The sequence below is a fragment of the Marmota marmota genome, unplaced genomic scaffold, assembly GCF_001458135.2.
Source record: "Marmota marmota marmota unplaced genomic scaffold, marMar, whole genome shotgun sequence".
In the NCBI taxonomy this organism is placed as follows: domain Eukaryota; kingdom Metazoa; phylum Chordata; class Mammalia; order Rodentia; family Sciuridae; genus Marmota; species Marmota marmota.
This window is the reverse complement of record NW_025999983.1, coordinates 1,781,107-1,796,773: the sequence shown is the minus strand read 5'-3', so window position 1 is coordinate 1,796,773 and position 15,667 is coordinate 1,781,107. Positions and strand designations below refer to the sequence as shown.

Genomic DNA, 15,667 nt, shown 5'->3' with positions numbered 1-15,667 from the left:
CAAAAGAGGTGGAAGACTTCTACAATGAAAACTACAGAACACTAAAGAAAGAAATTAAAGGAGACCTTTGAAGATGGGAAAATCTTCCATGTTCTTAGATAGGCAGAATTAATATTGTCAAAATGGCCATACTTCCAAAAGCACTATACAGATTTTATGCAATTCCTATTAAAATTCCAATGACATTCTTTCTAGAAACAGAAAAAAGCAGTCATGAAATTCATTTGAAAAAATAAGAGGCCCACAATACCCACAGCAATCCTCAGTGAGAAAAATGGAAGCAGAAGCACAATACCAGACCCTAAGTTATACCACAGAGCTATAGTGACAGAAACGGCATGGCACGGGCACCAAAGCAGACTTGAAGACCAGTGAGACAGAAAAGAAGACGCAGAGACACATGCACATAAATACAGTTATCTCACACTAGACAAAGGCGCCATAAGCATGTACTGGAGAATAAATAGATAGCCTCTTCAGCCTCTTCAACAAATGGTACCGGGAAAACTGGAAATCCATAGGTAGCAACATGAAACTGAACCCCTATCTCTCACCCTGCACAAAACTCAACTTGAAATGGATCAAGGACCCAGGCACTAGACCAGAGACCCTGCACCTTCTAGAAGAAAATGTAGGGCCAACTCTCCAACACGTTGGCTTAGGAATCGAATTGCTTAACAAGACTCCAAAAGTGCAAGAAGTAAAATCAAGAATCGATAAATTGGGTTGTAGAAACTAAAAAGCTTCTTCACAGCAAAGGAAACAATACAGAATGAGAAGAGAGAGCCCACAGAATGGGAGAATATCTTTACCACAGGTACCTCAGATAGAGCACTAATCTCCAGGATATATAAAGAACTCAAAAACTTAACACCAAAAATACAAATAACACAATCAATAAATAGGCAAAAGCTCTGAACAAGCCCTTCACAGAGGAAGAAATACAAATAGTCAACAAATATATGGAAAAATGTTCAACATTTCTAGCAATTAGAGAAATACAAATTCCATGTCATTCCAGTCAGAATGGCAATTATCAAGAATACAAGAAACAATAAATGTCGGTAAGGATGTGGGGAAAAATGTTCACTCATACATTGCTGGTGGGACTGCAAATTGGTGCAAGCACTATGGAAAGTCATATGGAGACTCCTCAGAAAACTTGAAAAGGAACCACCATTTGACCTAGTTATCCCACTCCTCGGCATATAACCAAAGGACTTAAAAGCACCATACTCAGTGACACAGCCACATCAATGTTTATTAGCCACTCAATTCACAATAGCTAAGCTATGGAACCAACCTAGGTGCCCTTCAAGAGATGAACAGATAAAGAAAATGTGGTATATAAACAAACAGAATATTACTTAGACACAAAAAAGAATGACTTTTGCTAGTAAATGGATGGAACTGGAGACTATCATGTTAAGTAAAATAAGCCAATGCAGAAAACTAATGGCTGGATGTTCTCTCTGATACAACAAGGGAGGCAGGGAATAGAAAGTCAGCGGATTAGACAAAGGAGAATGAAGGGAAGGGAGGGAAATGGAAAAGGAAAGACAAAAGAATGAACTGGACATAACTTTCCTGTGTTCATGTATGAATATATGACCGGCAAAACTCCACACCACGTACATCCACAAGAATAGGATCCTAATAAGTTCTACTCCATGTATATATAATGTGTCAAAATACACTCTACTGTCATGTATATCTAAAAACAAATAATAATTTTTTAAAAACTACAAATAGCTGCTTTGCCCACAGCATTTACTTTCTTAAAGAGTTTTCCTGGGAATCTAACATATATAAAAATGTTCCTTTTGTGCCCAGCCATCCCTTTAATAGAGAAGCTCTGCTTGCGAATTCTACTGTTTCTACTCTGAATTCCTGGGGTCTTTTTTCTGTTTTCTTCCTGGGCCCCTAGAACACTGCCTAACTGTTCTGCTTGCTGTTGTTTTTCATCACCAGTGCGCTTTCTCTCCAATGAGCCTCACCCACACCCATACAGATAACCTTCTCCACCTCCATCGGACACCAAAGAGCTGGGCTCTAGTTCAGTCACTGAGTCAGCAGCCCAAAGATACCCCACACGATGCCAGCACCTCACCTGACACACGTTAACCCATCTTCCACCCCAAACATTCCCTCGCTCCACAGCCTATCAACCTCTGTCCAACACTGCTGAGTAAAACCCAGTCTTCCCGGGGCCCAGTATTCCACCCTCCAACATCCCTCTATGCGCTGTGTCCTCTGCCTCCTATGGGCAACACAGGCTTTCCTAGGCCTGCTGCGTCTACTCACGATTCCCTCAAATCTAGCTTCTATGCTGCCTCCACAATCATCTCTCTAGATCTGAAGCTGAGGCTAAATTGAAAGCTTTTCAAATCCCTAGCTTAAAACTCTTCAGTAGCTCATTGACAATGCCCATCAAAATTTCCTATCAAAGTACCCAGACATCAGTGGAATATAGGTATGGGCATCTGGGAGTACCAGCTAAGGGACATGCAAAAAGCTTCCTACTTTCTTAAAAAATGTACATACATGTTACATTTAACCCACTAATGTGGATTAGAAGGTTTAAATAAACACTCAAGTGACTTATAAAAATTGATACTGCAAGCCAGCATGTGACTCACATGCATCTGAATTCGTGCTTGGGGCTCCTCCAAGGAGGACTCTGCTCATTTCAGGGACACCTCAGGCTCCTTCCTCTGGCCAGTACCTTCAGGTCTGACAGCAGCTGGCACAGGGAGGTATTTCTGAATGCTCCTCTTGTGCTTTTTAAAATTTTTGCTTCTTTATATTTCTCTGCCTTTTTTGGTTGCATGTAGTTATAAATCATGACAAATTCTTGATAGAACACGGGACACATTTAAACAAAAAAATCCTGGATCTCAAAAATGCCTTATTAAAATATTTAAAGAATCAAGAAGTCCCTCCTGCTCCTAGTCCTAGTCTGTTTGTTTGTTTGTTTGAAGTCACCAGTCCTACAATTCCTGTGAAGTATCTAATTAGGACTTGTTTTCAGTGCACTGAGGATAGAAAACAAGAGCTCCGAGCTGGGGTGGCAAGCTGGAGCCGTCTGGAACCCACGCTGAAATGTGCTAGAGCCCCGAGTCCTCAGCAATCACTGGCCTAGGGCAGGACAGTGACCACACATTTCCGAACACAGTCCATGGAGCCAACCTCCTGTGTGGAGACCAGAATGATACACAAACAAAACACATTAATACCAGCCCAGGAATGAACACAGGTGTGAAACTGCCTCCCAGTCACAGACCCAGCCTCACGCACCGGACCGTGGCTGTAAACTCAAACTGGACAAGCAATGACACCTTCGATGCAGGAGAGATAGGCCTGGAACCGAGCAACCCTTCCAGACCAAAATTATGATTAAAAAGGGCTTCAGAGAAATTCTTCCAATCCTCACATCGCAAACCCTACAACTATCAGGTGTAAAGAGTAAATGTCCAAAGGTACAATTCTGAAGCCCCTGATGTGACATTACACAAGAAACATGGAGGTGGAGGCCAGACCAAACCTCTGTGGTCAGGCTGGATCAATAGAGTGATTTTTTGTTGTTTAAACTCAAATGGTTATGCTATTGTTGTTTTAACAAGTAAAAGAACTTTGTAACTAATGTGTAACTTTGTAATAACTAACTTGTAACTTTGTAATAAATATCTTCTTTGCTGAATACAATTACAGATTGAAGTAAAAGTTTTAGGTCAAAAAGCTAAAAATATTCACAACCAATGCATAATTAGAATAGCAAGATTATCTATTCCCATTTCCCTCAGAACTACAGAACAAACTCCAGACATGCTGGTAGAGGGAAGATGAGGTGCGAGGAGAGAACACCACACACTGCTCACAGGACCACTTGCCATGCTTCTCCGTGAGCACCTTAATTTGTAGGACTGACTTTGAAACTATGAAAAAATGTAAGTTATGAAGACACAAACTTCTAAAAGTAAGAAACAAGTGTAAATCAATAAGGGAACACGGCCATACAGATAGGAACTGTGTGATTTTAAAACACAGCAATTTAACAGTACATCCTTGTAAGAAACACCAACTTCGAAAAAATTTCAACATGTTTTCTGAACCCTATTGTTAACAGTAACACTGTTCCTATGTTTACAGAAAAAAACAATCAATCATGTTGATGCTGTTAGGAAGAAAGAATGCTACTGTAAAAGATACCCAGGTTTTCTAACATCAAAACAATTTAAAGGAACAAGGACTCCTGAGAGAAGCAGCCATCTCAAACCCCAGGAAGGACATGCACAGGAGGGACATCCCGCCAAATACCAAGTCACTCAAGACCACCAGTAGCCAAGGCCCAGAAAGAAGCTTGCTGGAAGACTCTGGCTGGCTCCAGGTGTCACTTCAAGAACCACAAAGGAAAACAACTGTTGTGGATCAGAAACACAGGAGGGCTGTCCATCCACAAGCTCGATAAAAAGCCTTAAGTCACTGCTCCTTGTGAGAAGACAATCAAGTAAGTGTTCTGGACCTCTCTCTATCTACACCCAGTCAAGAAAAGAGAGAAAACAAAAAGAAAAACAAGGCAACTGACACAAAAAGATACAGCCAGCAGAATCTACAAGGTCAATGACAAACCAACTAAAAAACAAAGAAGTAAAATGTAAGGGAAGAAAGGGAATTTTACTGTAAAAAACTTCAAAGGCATATTAATCAATGTGTAAGTCACTTCTGGATCCTAATTCAAATAAACATTAATCAATTTTCATGTGTGTCACTTGGTTCCCACTCCAACTAAAGGAATTACCAGAGACAGCTGGGAAAATGGAAACAATGTTATTCAATCAGAGTAAAAAATTACTATCAATTTTTTTATATGTAATAATGGTATTGGAGTTATACAAAATAATAGTTTGGGAATGGAGCAACGTATACTGCAGAAAAGAAGAAAAGGGTTGTTGATCACTGAAATTCTATAAGTGCATGAGTGTTCACTACCTCTTTCTCTTCTTTTTATATATCTGAAATACTCTAAAATTTTTTTTTTTTTAAGTTATGCTGGGGGAAAATACGTAACTGGCTATTTCTTTATGGAAGAGAATTCTTTTACCCAAGAGAGTGCACAGATCTGCTTGTTGTTACTGCAGATCTGCTTGGTGTCGCACACAGACAGAAAACCAACTTGGTGTGTACCTGAATCGGGCCTCCCATCTGAGCTGCGGAACTCCTGCATCCTCTTCTCCAGCTTTTGCTGCCGCCGTCGTTTCATAACCACTTCAGGATTAGAAATGGTTCGCGTAAAGCTGGTTTCCGGCATGTCCTTGTATACCTCAGCAGCCAGTCGGGAATTCTCACTGAGGAAAGAAATGGTAACAGAACTTTAAGCCTTTTTCCACTGTAACACAAAACTATATGATATCGGGGCTGGGGATGTGGCTCAAGCGGTAGCGCGCTCGCCTGGCATGCGTGCGGCCCGGGTTCGATCCTCAGCACCACATACAAACAAAGATGTGTGTCCGCCGATAACTAAGAAATAAATATTAAAAAAAAAACAAAAAAAACTATATGATATCAAAAGAGTAAATGCTACTGGGCTACCTCTTACCCCATGGAAAAGTTGTGTATACTCACCATGTGCTAATCAATTACTATGAAATAGAGAATATACTCTCTCGATAATATACCAAATTAAGCAGATATCTTCAACAAAATCCTTATCATTAGGTCACACAACTTATGTGCTGTATACTCAATAACAAAAGGAAAATCTATAGAGTATACATTAAAGAAATTCTGACTATTGTTATCCTAAAACTAACCAAATGAATGATATTATATCACAACTTTCTAACCATGAGAAATAATTATAGGATTGATTGCACTTAAGTAAGAATCTTATTTAAAATTATAATAAATCTTCAAGATCTCAAATTAGTGAAATCTCATGATTTTGTAAAACCTAAAAGATTTACCAACATCACTTTCCTAAAGTTAAGCTTTCAAAAGGAAATTGTTCTAACAATTTCTGTAAAGGAATCAACTACACAGAGTGATGAGCAGAAAACTAAATATTAAGTCAAAATGGAAAAAGTGATATGCTATTAATAAATACACCTAAATACGTAATTTTCATAATTAAAAATGAAATTTTAATTAATCAAGTTAACAATATAACTCATTTTAAGTAGCTCATTTTCTAAATCAAATTATACATCGTCTCAAAACCTAAACTGACAAACACAGCAAACCATAAGGCATTAGTTTTAAACAAGACTTTTCTTTTTTTTATAAATGACCAATTGATCTATGCAAATTTCTTCTTCCGTACAACCACATTAAATACAGCCTACTACACTGTGCCCAAGTGATTATATCCCTGAACTGCTTATTAAACTAGTTTTGCTATATCTCAAATAGGCGCAAATTCCACTCTAAAGGACACATCATTCATGGACACACAGAAAATATCAACTCATTCTAAAAAGTGGGAAGAAAACAAACTCAAGGAGACCACTGCACCACAAAAATATAAATGGCTAATGAACACATGAAAGATGTTAACTTTTGAATAATACATTAAATTTAGTATGTGGAGAATATCATGTAACACAGAGGTAATACACTGATCCAAGAGGTAAGAGGTGTAAGCATGTAAGAAAATGAGAAGGGGTGGTCAGCCAACAAGCTGAATACCCAAGTCACAGTCCTGGAAATCTCCCAAGGAGACACGCAGACCTGCTCCTACCCACTGTCCCTCGGTACCTCCCCAGAAGCAATTGGGTGAGTGCCTGTAATACCAGAAAGATGTTCACTGGGTCATTATTCAAACCTAGGGTAGGGAGGTGGGCTACAAACAAATACAGGTACATTAAAAAAGAATCAGGTACATAAATGATGGAAGAACCATGTGACAGAATGCCATACAATCTTAGAACTGTTTTTGTGAAATACATATATACAGGAAAAATACCATGTAAAAAGTTCCAGTTGAAAAAGCTGTGATTGTACTTGTTTAAAAATCTTCTATGTAAACACTTTAAGAATATATATTTGTACGGAAAAACAGACAGGATTAGCTTCTCTTGGGTTCCTCATGGGTTCCGGCCCATCTACTGTCTGACTTTCTGAAGTGTGTGTTCCTTACTTGGCCATGTAACATACATAGTACAATGCATTCAATACCAGGGCACAAAAAGCTGCCCAAGGGCAGGTTGAACTAGCAACTGGATGGGGCAGAGTGCACGCTGGGAACTAGAGTCTACCTAAGGAAAGTCTAGGATGTGACCTACATGTCTTTCTGTTATGCAGAAACACAGAGATTTCCCTTATTCCCTCATCTCTGAGCTCAGGAGCTCAAATATCTTGGGACAGATAAAGTGCACCCACCATAGGCTGGAGTAACAGGGCAGGAATGGGGGACTTGATGTGTCTGAACCTTCAAAGGGAAAACCTGCTTTTCCCTGGCCTTGCCCCTTCTACCAGACATCAGTGTCCCGAGGCACACAGGAAACCCTGCCGCCCAATTCCAGATGAGGCCTCTGGCAGCAGTGCTCCACTCAGGAAACAGGCACCTCAGTCATGTATGCTGGGGTGAGCAGGAGGGTGGGCAGGCTTCTAACCTCAGGGACCTTCCTTAAGTAAGACCCGTTTACTCCCTAACTTTGTGGGTCAATCTGCATCCTTCCCATAGCCTTCTGGGAAGGCCAAAGACAGTTGCATTAAGAACATCTGTGGGCTGGGCTATAGTTCAGTAGTAGAGCACTTGCCTAGTACATGGAAGGCACTGGGTTCGATCCTTAGCACCACATAAAAATGAAAAAAATAAAATAAAGGTATTGGGTCCATCTGCAACTAAAAATATTTAAAAAAAAAAAAAAAAAAAAAAAAAAAGAGCATCTGCTTGCAGTGCAGAGCAATGGGAATACTTCCAGAGCAAACCCACCTGTCATCCCCTCGAGAAGGTCCATCCTCCTTATCAGACATCTGTCTCAAGGCCTCCTTTTCTCTCTTCTTTTTTTCTTTCTTTTCTTTCTTTGAGAGAGTTCTCTTGAAGTTCTGTATAACACCTTCTTTCTCCTGCTTTTCTGGTCCATTACTTTGAACCTTCTGATAGAAGTAACATCGTCACTCGTTAGCCACTACCCAGGATAGCATAATGTTCCCTGTGGGGAGGCTTTCTTCTCCACATACAGCATCTCAAACCAGAGCTACGGGAACAGGTGAACTCTGGGGTGTGGGGACATTACATACAGTGAGTGAGCCTAGAGTGACACAGGCAATTTTTCAAAACCAAGTGAATTACATACTCGAGTCTGTGTGTTCAATTGTATATAAATTTACCTAACTTTCAAACTAATTGAGCAAGCAGGCAAACAAACACTCAAAGCTAGTAAGAACACTGGGGTGTGATTCATGAAATCTGACTTTTAATGACTAAAACTCCAATAAGTTACCATAAAGTAACCTCAGTAAAAGGAGCCTAATAAAACATAGAAATGAGGAGTCTAAATCACCATCTGCTTAGTAGGTACTTTTCTTTAACTTCAGGAGAAATGTTAAGAGTAGTCATAATAAGTGGCTTTCACAAACCAGGGTCCTACTTATCAGCTTTCTGCAAAACGCCTGACTGCTTTTTCAGGCCTTGTATGTGTTTGCTTGTTCTTAATCTGCTTTTCAACTACGAAAAGGCCGTCCCACATAGCCACATTATTTTTAGGTGGAAACTTAACAGGTGAAGAATTTTAAAAAGAAGAAAAAGATAAAGTACTGGAGAGAAAACTGCCTTTTACTTTCTAAGATGGGGGAGTAGAGAACATTCATGTTCCTGTTTCCATTCCGGAATCTTTTACATTGCACTGGTCCTAAGAAGAATTTGCACCTGGCAATGAAGGTTTGTGGCCCACTGCAAAGTGAACAGAATGCACAGCACCAGCTGAAATCACAACACAAGGATGAAATGAAATGTGAGTGCAGGACCACAGAAACCCATTCAAACCTGTGTGCATCACTTCAGGTACAGTCAAGTCACTAAACACGGCCATGAGGAAATCCAAGACCCCATGTATAGGTGTGAGGATCAGCAAGCAACACTGGCCTCACGCAGAAGGAAAGTGTTCTGCCACTGTGAGTGAGCAATGACAGTCTCTCTCAGCGTACAGGGGGTTGAACAGAAGAATCCCTCAAAGTCCTCTGAACTTTGCATTTGCTACTGCTTGCTAATACTGAATTCCTGTGAAAGATGCTATCTGATTTAGCAAAGATTATGTAGTATTTTGAAATTATATCAACATTTCTAGTATTCCACAGAAAAAAGAACAGTAGTACAGAAATTCCAGATGAGCCAGGCAAGATTTAGAACTGACACGGCTCCCTGGCCGCCAGCCACACAGCCAACCCAATAATCCCTTCCAAAGCAGTGAAGCATGACTGGCACAGGCCTGAGGCACAGCAGGCCAGTGCCAAGGTGAGCCAGGGCATGCTGACATGTCACCCAGCTATGGCCCAGCCTAGGCCTAGTGCAGACGCCCATTGCAGAAGACCGCTCCACACAGCACCACAGCTCGGAACCACCAAGCTTCTATAATCCAATAACCTCAACCTCTTACTTCCCCATGAGCAGTGGAAAAATGAAAGTGGAACAGACCTGGAAAGGACTGCAGGTGAGTCTGGGCTGGTACTTTTCCAAACCCTGATTAGCATAAATCTGAACCAAAAATATTGACCCAAGTGATATATAAACCCCTACACTAACACACTCCCATATGGGAATCCCCTTTCACCCTGCAGGAGTTGTGTTTCTATTCACACTTGAATAAATCTTGTTCTTACACTCACTCACCCTCATCTGTGGATTTCATTTTTCAAATCTGCAAGACAAGAACTCAGAAAGAAAATATTGGCGATGAGCTGCTGAGGTATGCCTCAACACCGAAGGGCATAGCTGGCCTTTAAGAGCTGCAGCACATTTCTTGGCTGCAGAGCCTGCAGCCTGTGCAGTGCCTACCTGCCAGCATAAGTGGAGAATCTAGTTTCATCCCAAACTCCAGTTTCAGAATCATCCCTCCATCGTCTAAGAACACCAAGAGTTTGCCGATTCCTAACCTCACTCGTGCACTGTGGAAGGTTGTCATGTGCCTTTTGCAGTGGCGTCTGAAAGTTCACTATAAATAGATTATCAGAGCTTCCTCTTCCTTCCTGATTCTCATTAAAGCAATTCTGATTTTACAGCTTGGGGAAAGAATGGAAGGTGATAACTTGATCACTAACTCAGTCACAAAAACTTACTCCTCTTTCAAGAAGTGAGCAGCAGCATCTGGGACTACTAGATGAAATGAAGGGTAAAGCAGACACCATCAGGCTGCTTTTATGTCCTTTTCTAGGAGGACAGTAGAGGGATTTAGGGAGAGAAGACAAATAGAAGGAGCTCCTATAACAAAAATTCAATCCGGTTTGCTCCCACCCAGCCACAGTCAGCATGAGATAGGGAGGCGCCACCTTAGCAGGGGCTGCGTCGTTCTCATTCTTGAGCACAAATCTGCCTTCCCGGTCATCTTTGTTCCAATTCAACTGCACAACTAGAGGCTTCTCATCAGTGTCCAATCTTCTTTCTTCTTCAAACATGAAATGGAAAAAAAAAAATATGCCGTAGTTATTTCATGGCATCAGCACAATAATTGGCCAAGTCATATAATTTAATTTTATAAAGTATTTTATTCCCCCAAGGATCTGTTGACAGACTGAAATGCACTGTTCAGAATGTCAAATCAGTGCTTAGTATTCTGTCAATACTGTATGCCCATTACCATGACCAGTGCCAGGTACTGACAGGGGCATTCCCCTTGTTCAGATATAACTGGGAAAAAAAGGAGAAATATACATGGACTAGGATAAAGTAAACACAACTCCGCTGTGACCTTATTTCTGAAGTCAAATCATCTCTTATGCAACTAGAAAATAAGAAAATGATGTTAATACAATGCAGAAGTTCCACAGGCTTACCACCTTAATGTTACATCCTACAAGCAACAGCAATAGCACACAATCAGGGTAGAAGTGACTGCAGTGACCTTCTGCTCTTCCTACCTGCATATACATCTCTGAAGCTTGCCAATCTCGACCCTCAGCTCGCCTTCACCAGAAAGCTGCCATGCCTTTCTCTGTGTTCCAGTGAAGTGCATGACTGGTGCACTGAGTCCCCCAGGGAGCAATTCCCAAGTGCTCCACAGAGCCTGACATTTCCAAAATCCAGAAGCCTATGGTGGGGTGCAGGCTCCAGGGAGAAGGCCCTGAAGGATGGAGCAGGCACAGCATCACTCAGCAGGGAAAAGACTAAGGAGCAGGGCCAGTCCACCTAACTCTAAGAGCACATTCCCAGGTGTCCTCATCCCTGGAGAAACCCATTCACCATGCTTTTCCTGTTACTTTGTTATAGCCATTGCTACAAATTTAAATAGTTTTTTAATAACCTGCCCATTTTTTCTTTCTTGTGAAGTCTGCCCTGGCATACATTTGGTAGAACTGAACTCTTCCAGGAATTCCTGCTGCAGAAGCACCTGTACAAAGCTTCCTCCCTACACAATGCTTTACAACCCTTGTGAACAGGAGGACCCAGTACACCCAGGCTTGAATAAAGGAAACTCATCATAAAACCAAAGTATCTGGTAAGGCAGGGGACAGAATTCCCTCTCCTATGGGCATCCTCCCGTGTCCAGCTTTGCCACTGCATAGCGGGCTGGCCAGCACATCATCACCAGGAGCACAGGCAGTGCACACACTCAGCCACTGTCGGGTAGGTGCAAATTCTGCACAGAGTGAGATTACATGGTGCTAGTCAGTCAGCAAATATCTCTTTAGTTAAAGAGATAGCTGGCAAGGGCGGTGACAGGAGAAAGGTCTAGCTCCTGAAGGCTGCAAGAGCAGTGAGGCGTGCTGGTTCCATGATGGGCCAAGGCTGCTCCTCATAACCAGGCTCCACAACGGCACAGAAAGTAAAGAAGCAGAGCCAGGACTAAAGATTGTTTTGTGAACTGGCCTGTACGTGACACTAAAACACTGTTAAATTTGAGATTGACCTCATTTCTCAAACAAGGTCTCTATCAAAATGCTTTTGCAGGGCTGGGGATATAGCTCAGTTGGTAGAGTGCTTGCCTTGCATGCACAAGGCCCTGGGTTCAATCCCCAATACCACACACACACACACAAAAAAATTCTTTTGGCACTGTTCACTGTACAATGTTTTCAGATTGAAGTGGAGTTATTTTAAGGGGCTTGCTATAGGCATTACGCATCTCTGGGTAACAGGCTCTGGTGTAGGTGATAACACATCAGTGAACACACCAGGAGAGGCACTTCGGAGCCACCCTGGACTAGGGTTCTCCAATGAAGAGCCCCGCTAGAGCATAGACCCAGCCAGGACTTGAAGGGAAGGAAAGGTGTAAGATGCTCCAGAGAAGGTCAGAAAGACAGGCAGGCAGTGTGGCAGAACTCTGGGCACCGGCATGAGCACAGCCCCACACCAGGTGAGAACTGTCATCTGATCAATACTGCCAATGCCATGGCAAATTAAGATTCTACAAAAGCACTAACATCCCCAGCAAGGGATGGCACCACAATGATGGATGACGACATGATGGTGCTCTCACCAAGGCTGCACAGAGGACCCAGATGACCATATCAAGACCCGCCACCATGAGGCCAGCCACAGGCTCACTGTGACAAAGGAGGCAAGCATGCCAGAAAGAGCTAGACTTCCAGAGGTTCTTAGTAAGCACTATATACAAATAGTAAGGCAACGTATCAGAATGCAGGAATAATAGGTTATGAATTAATCAATTGAAAATCAGCTTAATAAACTAGTGATAAAAATCAATAAATTTGGTCAGGTGTGGTGGCACACACCTGTAATCCCAGCAGCTTGGGAAACTGAAGCAGGAGGATCACATGTTCAAACACAGCCTCAGCAACTTAGTGAGGCCCTGTGTCAAAATTTAAAAAATTAAACAGGTTGTGACTCAGTGGTAAGTACCTCTGGGTTCAATTCCTGGTATCAAAAAAAGAATCAAATTTGAATTCTTGCATAAGCAAGAATTATCAAACTGTTCTGGTTACAAAATTTATACTAGTTTGAAATTCCTCATGATGTCATAACTAACATTAAAACTAAATCATGAAAGTAAAACAAAATAAAGGTGGGCTGTTCTTAAAGCATAGTGAGAAATCACTAAATGTAAACTTAAGGTGCTCTGGGCCCCTCTGCACTTTAGTCACTAAAAAGTCCTTCTGCCTTAGTTTTTCATGATTTTTTTATTTGCATAATCTTTTATGTTTCCACTTAAATTCCTATGAGGAATCTTATACAGAAAGAGAATAAAAGTGGAGTTTCCCTGGTGGGTGACATAAGGGTCTGACCCCAGAGTTATCCCACAAGGGCTGGCAGGTAGACATGATGAGTTGCCCTGTAGCAACAGGCTACTGGGGAGCACTGAAAGGTTTGAAGGACCCAAGTACACCTGCCAGGCACCAAGAGAACCCTGACTCCAGGACTATGTTGACTCTGCAGCATCACCTTGGTCAGCACCGTGGATGCTGAAATAAGTGAGTACTGTCTGAAAACCCACATGCACAGGAAGTGAGAGCCAGAGTGTGACAGGTTTGGCAGACCCAGGAGACACCCCCCCATCAATAGCAGCAGTTGTGATAAGAATGAGATGAAAAGCTTAGCGTGCTTCCCATTTTATGTGTGCTATTTTTTTCAACCATCTACCAGATTATTAACTAAGTATGCACCAATTGTCAGAGTCTACCTATTTAGTAAACTGGACTACTGTGTATTTCCTTTGGCCTAGTGGGGTCATTAAAAAAAATCACTGAGATACTAAGGACTCAGGGAACCCTGAAAACATGTGTGCTTGGATTCCCAGGTCTGAGGTCCGGTGCAATACATAGAGCAGGCAAGGACACCAAAGGGCTAGGGAAAGCACTTCCTTTGCCTTGAAATTCCTTTATTTTGTTTAGCCCATACCAAAAAAAACCAAAAGCAAAAACAAAAAATACCTATTTTACTTTTTAATTAAAAACATCATAGAAAGTTTAAAGGAAAAAAGTTGAAACCATTCAACTTTTAGATATCAAATACCAGTCTTTCATCGTATTACTCCAGAGACTTTGGTAGGACCAAATAACCAGACAGCAAGGATGGAAAAAGCATTTAAGACAGATATCTTCTTTTCTTTGTAACAAAGGTTCTAAGATAAAAGAAGAACTCAAACTCAGAAAAAATACCCAAAATTGCAAACATTCTCTATTGCCAAGTTTACTTTGGGTATTATTTATACAGGGAATATGCTCAAATCCTTAAAAAGTAATGAACATGGCCCACCTCCTATACCACTAGGCAAAGGGTACCCTACATCTGGAAATCCGCCATGACAAACATCTCAGTCCAAATTCAAATGCACAAAGAAAGCTGTATATCTGAAAAAAATGGATTATGTTCAGAAAATATTTGTGGTTAAAATTTACAACGGGGTTGTGTCAAACATAGCCTTTAACTTGCTGAACTAACTAACTGTATCCTGTACTTTTTCCACAGTTCATACAACACCTATAAAAATTGTATAAATTTCTACATTTCTAATCAATCCAACTGGAGTTGTCATTTGGTATAGTAAAGCTGTACATAATCTTACAGAATGTAACATAATTTCCAACGTTCAGTCAAGGAGGAATGACAGCTACGTCAGGGGACTTTCCTTGAGATACACAACACAGCCTGGAGAACAAGGAAAGCATGTTGCTCACCAGGCAGAAACATGACAGCAAGACCCACAACTTACACCACAAACATCTGACTGGCCACAGCTAGTTACAGAAGCACAACTGTATACCAGGCACACCCTCCAAAGGCACGAAGCACCCCACCACCATGCAGGCAACACAAGACATGCTGCACAGCATGAGCCGTCAACTGTCATGCCCCTTCCTTCACAGAAGCAAGCACTTCATGAAACTGAAATGTTCATTCTACTTCCAGTGAGCATAGGCGCTGGGAACTTCCCAGGCATAAGAACTGTTGCCAACCCACCCATCACTCCCTGCCCATGCAAAAAGGAGGCAGAGGGCTATGGTGATTGAAATGCACAGTGCAAGCTGTGCACTCCAGGTCAGGGATACCTCCTAGCAAATGCTCTGCAAACACCAACCTCCGCTGACGTGCACTTCATACAGTGAATACTTGGGAGACGACAGCATGCGCATGTCGGGGCGGAATTTCTCTGCCAGAGTTTCAATCACATCTTGGGTGGTAGCAGTGCTAGAAACGCGGATGCATTTTGTGGCAAAGTTTCCAGCAGCTTTATCTTGAAAATAAAATCTCATCACTCCATGGAACTCCAGATCCTAAAAAAAAAAAAAAAATTGAAAAAAATAACACTTTGAAGAGATTCACTTTTGATAATTATGCATAATAAGTAAAAAAGATTAGTCATCACTTTCTAAAAATGTTTCTTTACATAAACACCTGAGGCACAAATTAATATGAGATTTTAATCTTCGAGTTTAAGTGACTCTGGACAAGCTGTTTAAGGTTCTCACTGCCTCACTGTCCAGATGGAAAACAATGGCTATGAGGAAACTAAAGTTGACAGCCAGCTTCACTGGTCCTCCCCAACGCGGGCAC

At 41.5% G+C, this 15,667-nt stretch overlaps 1 protein-coding gene across 24 annotated transcripts in view; it reads right to left on the bottom strand.

The window, feature by feature from the left end:
- Afdn (afadin, adherens junction formation factor) overlaps positions 1 to 15,409 on the bottom strand; it is a 92,733-nt gene extending 77,324 nt beyond the window's left edge. For 13 of the 24 annotated variants that reach the window (XM_048805791.1, XM_048805795.1, XM_048805804.1 and 10 more), the window contains exons 1-4: positions 15,192 to 15,409; positions 10,486 to 10,601; positions 7,934 to 8,097; positions 5,185 to 5,345 (exon numbers count right to left, since the gene is read on the bottom strand). In XM_048805791.1, the coding sequence (XP_048661748.1) occupies positions 5,185 to 5,345; positions 7,934 to 8,097; positions 10,486 to 10,601; positions 15,192 to 15,366 (616 nt within the window). In that variant the 5' untranslated portion in view covers positions 15,367 to 15,409. Of the gene's footprint in view, positions 1 to 5,184; positions 5,404 to 5,556; positions 5,675 to 7,933; positions 8,098 to 10,485; positions 10,602 to 15,191 lie in introns of those variants that run through there. The other 11 variants (XM_048805811.1, XM_048805812.1, XM_048805813.1 and 8 more) reach the window with 8 other exon arrangements.
- Between the last annotated feature and the right edge of the window lie 258 nt (positions 15,410 to 15,667).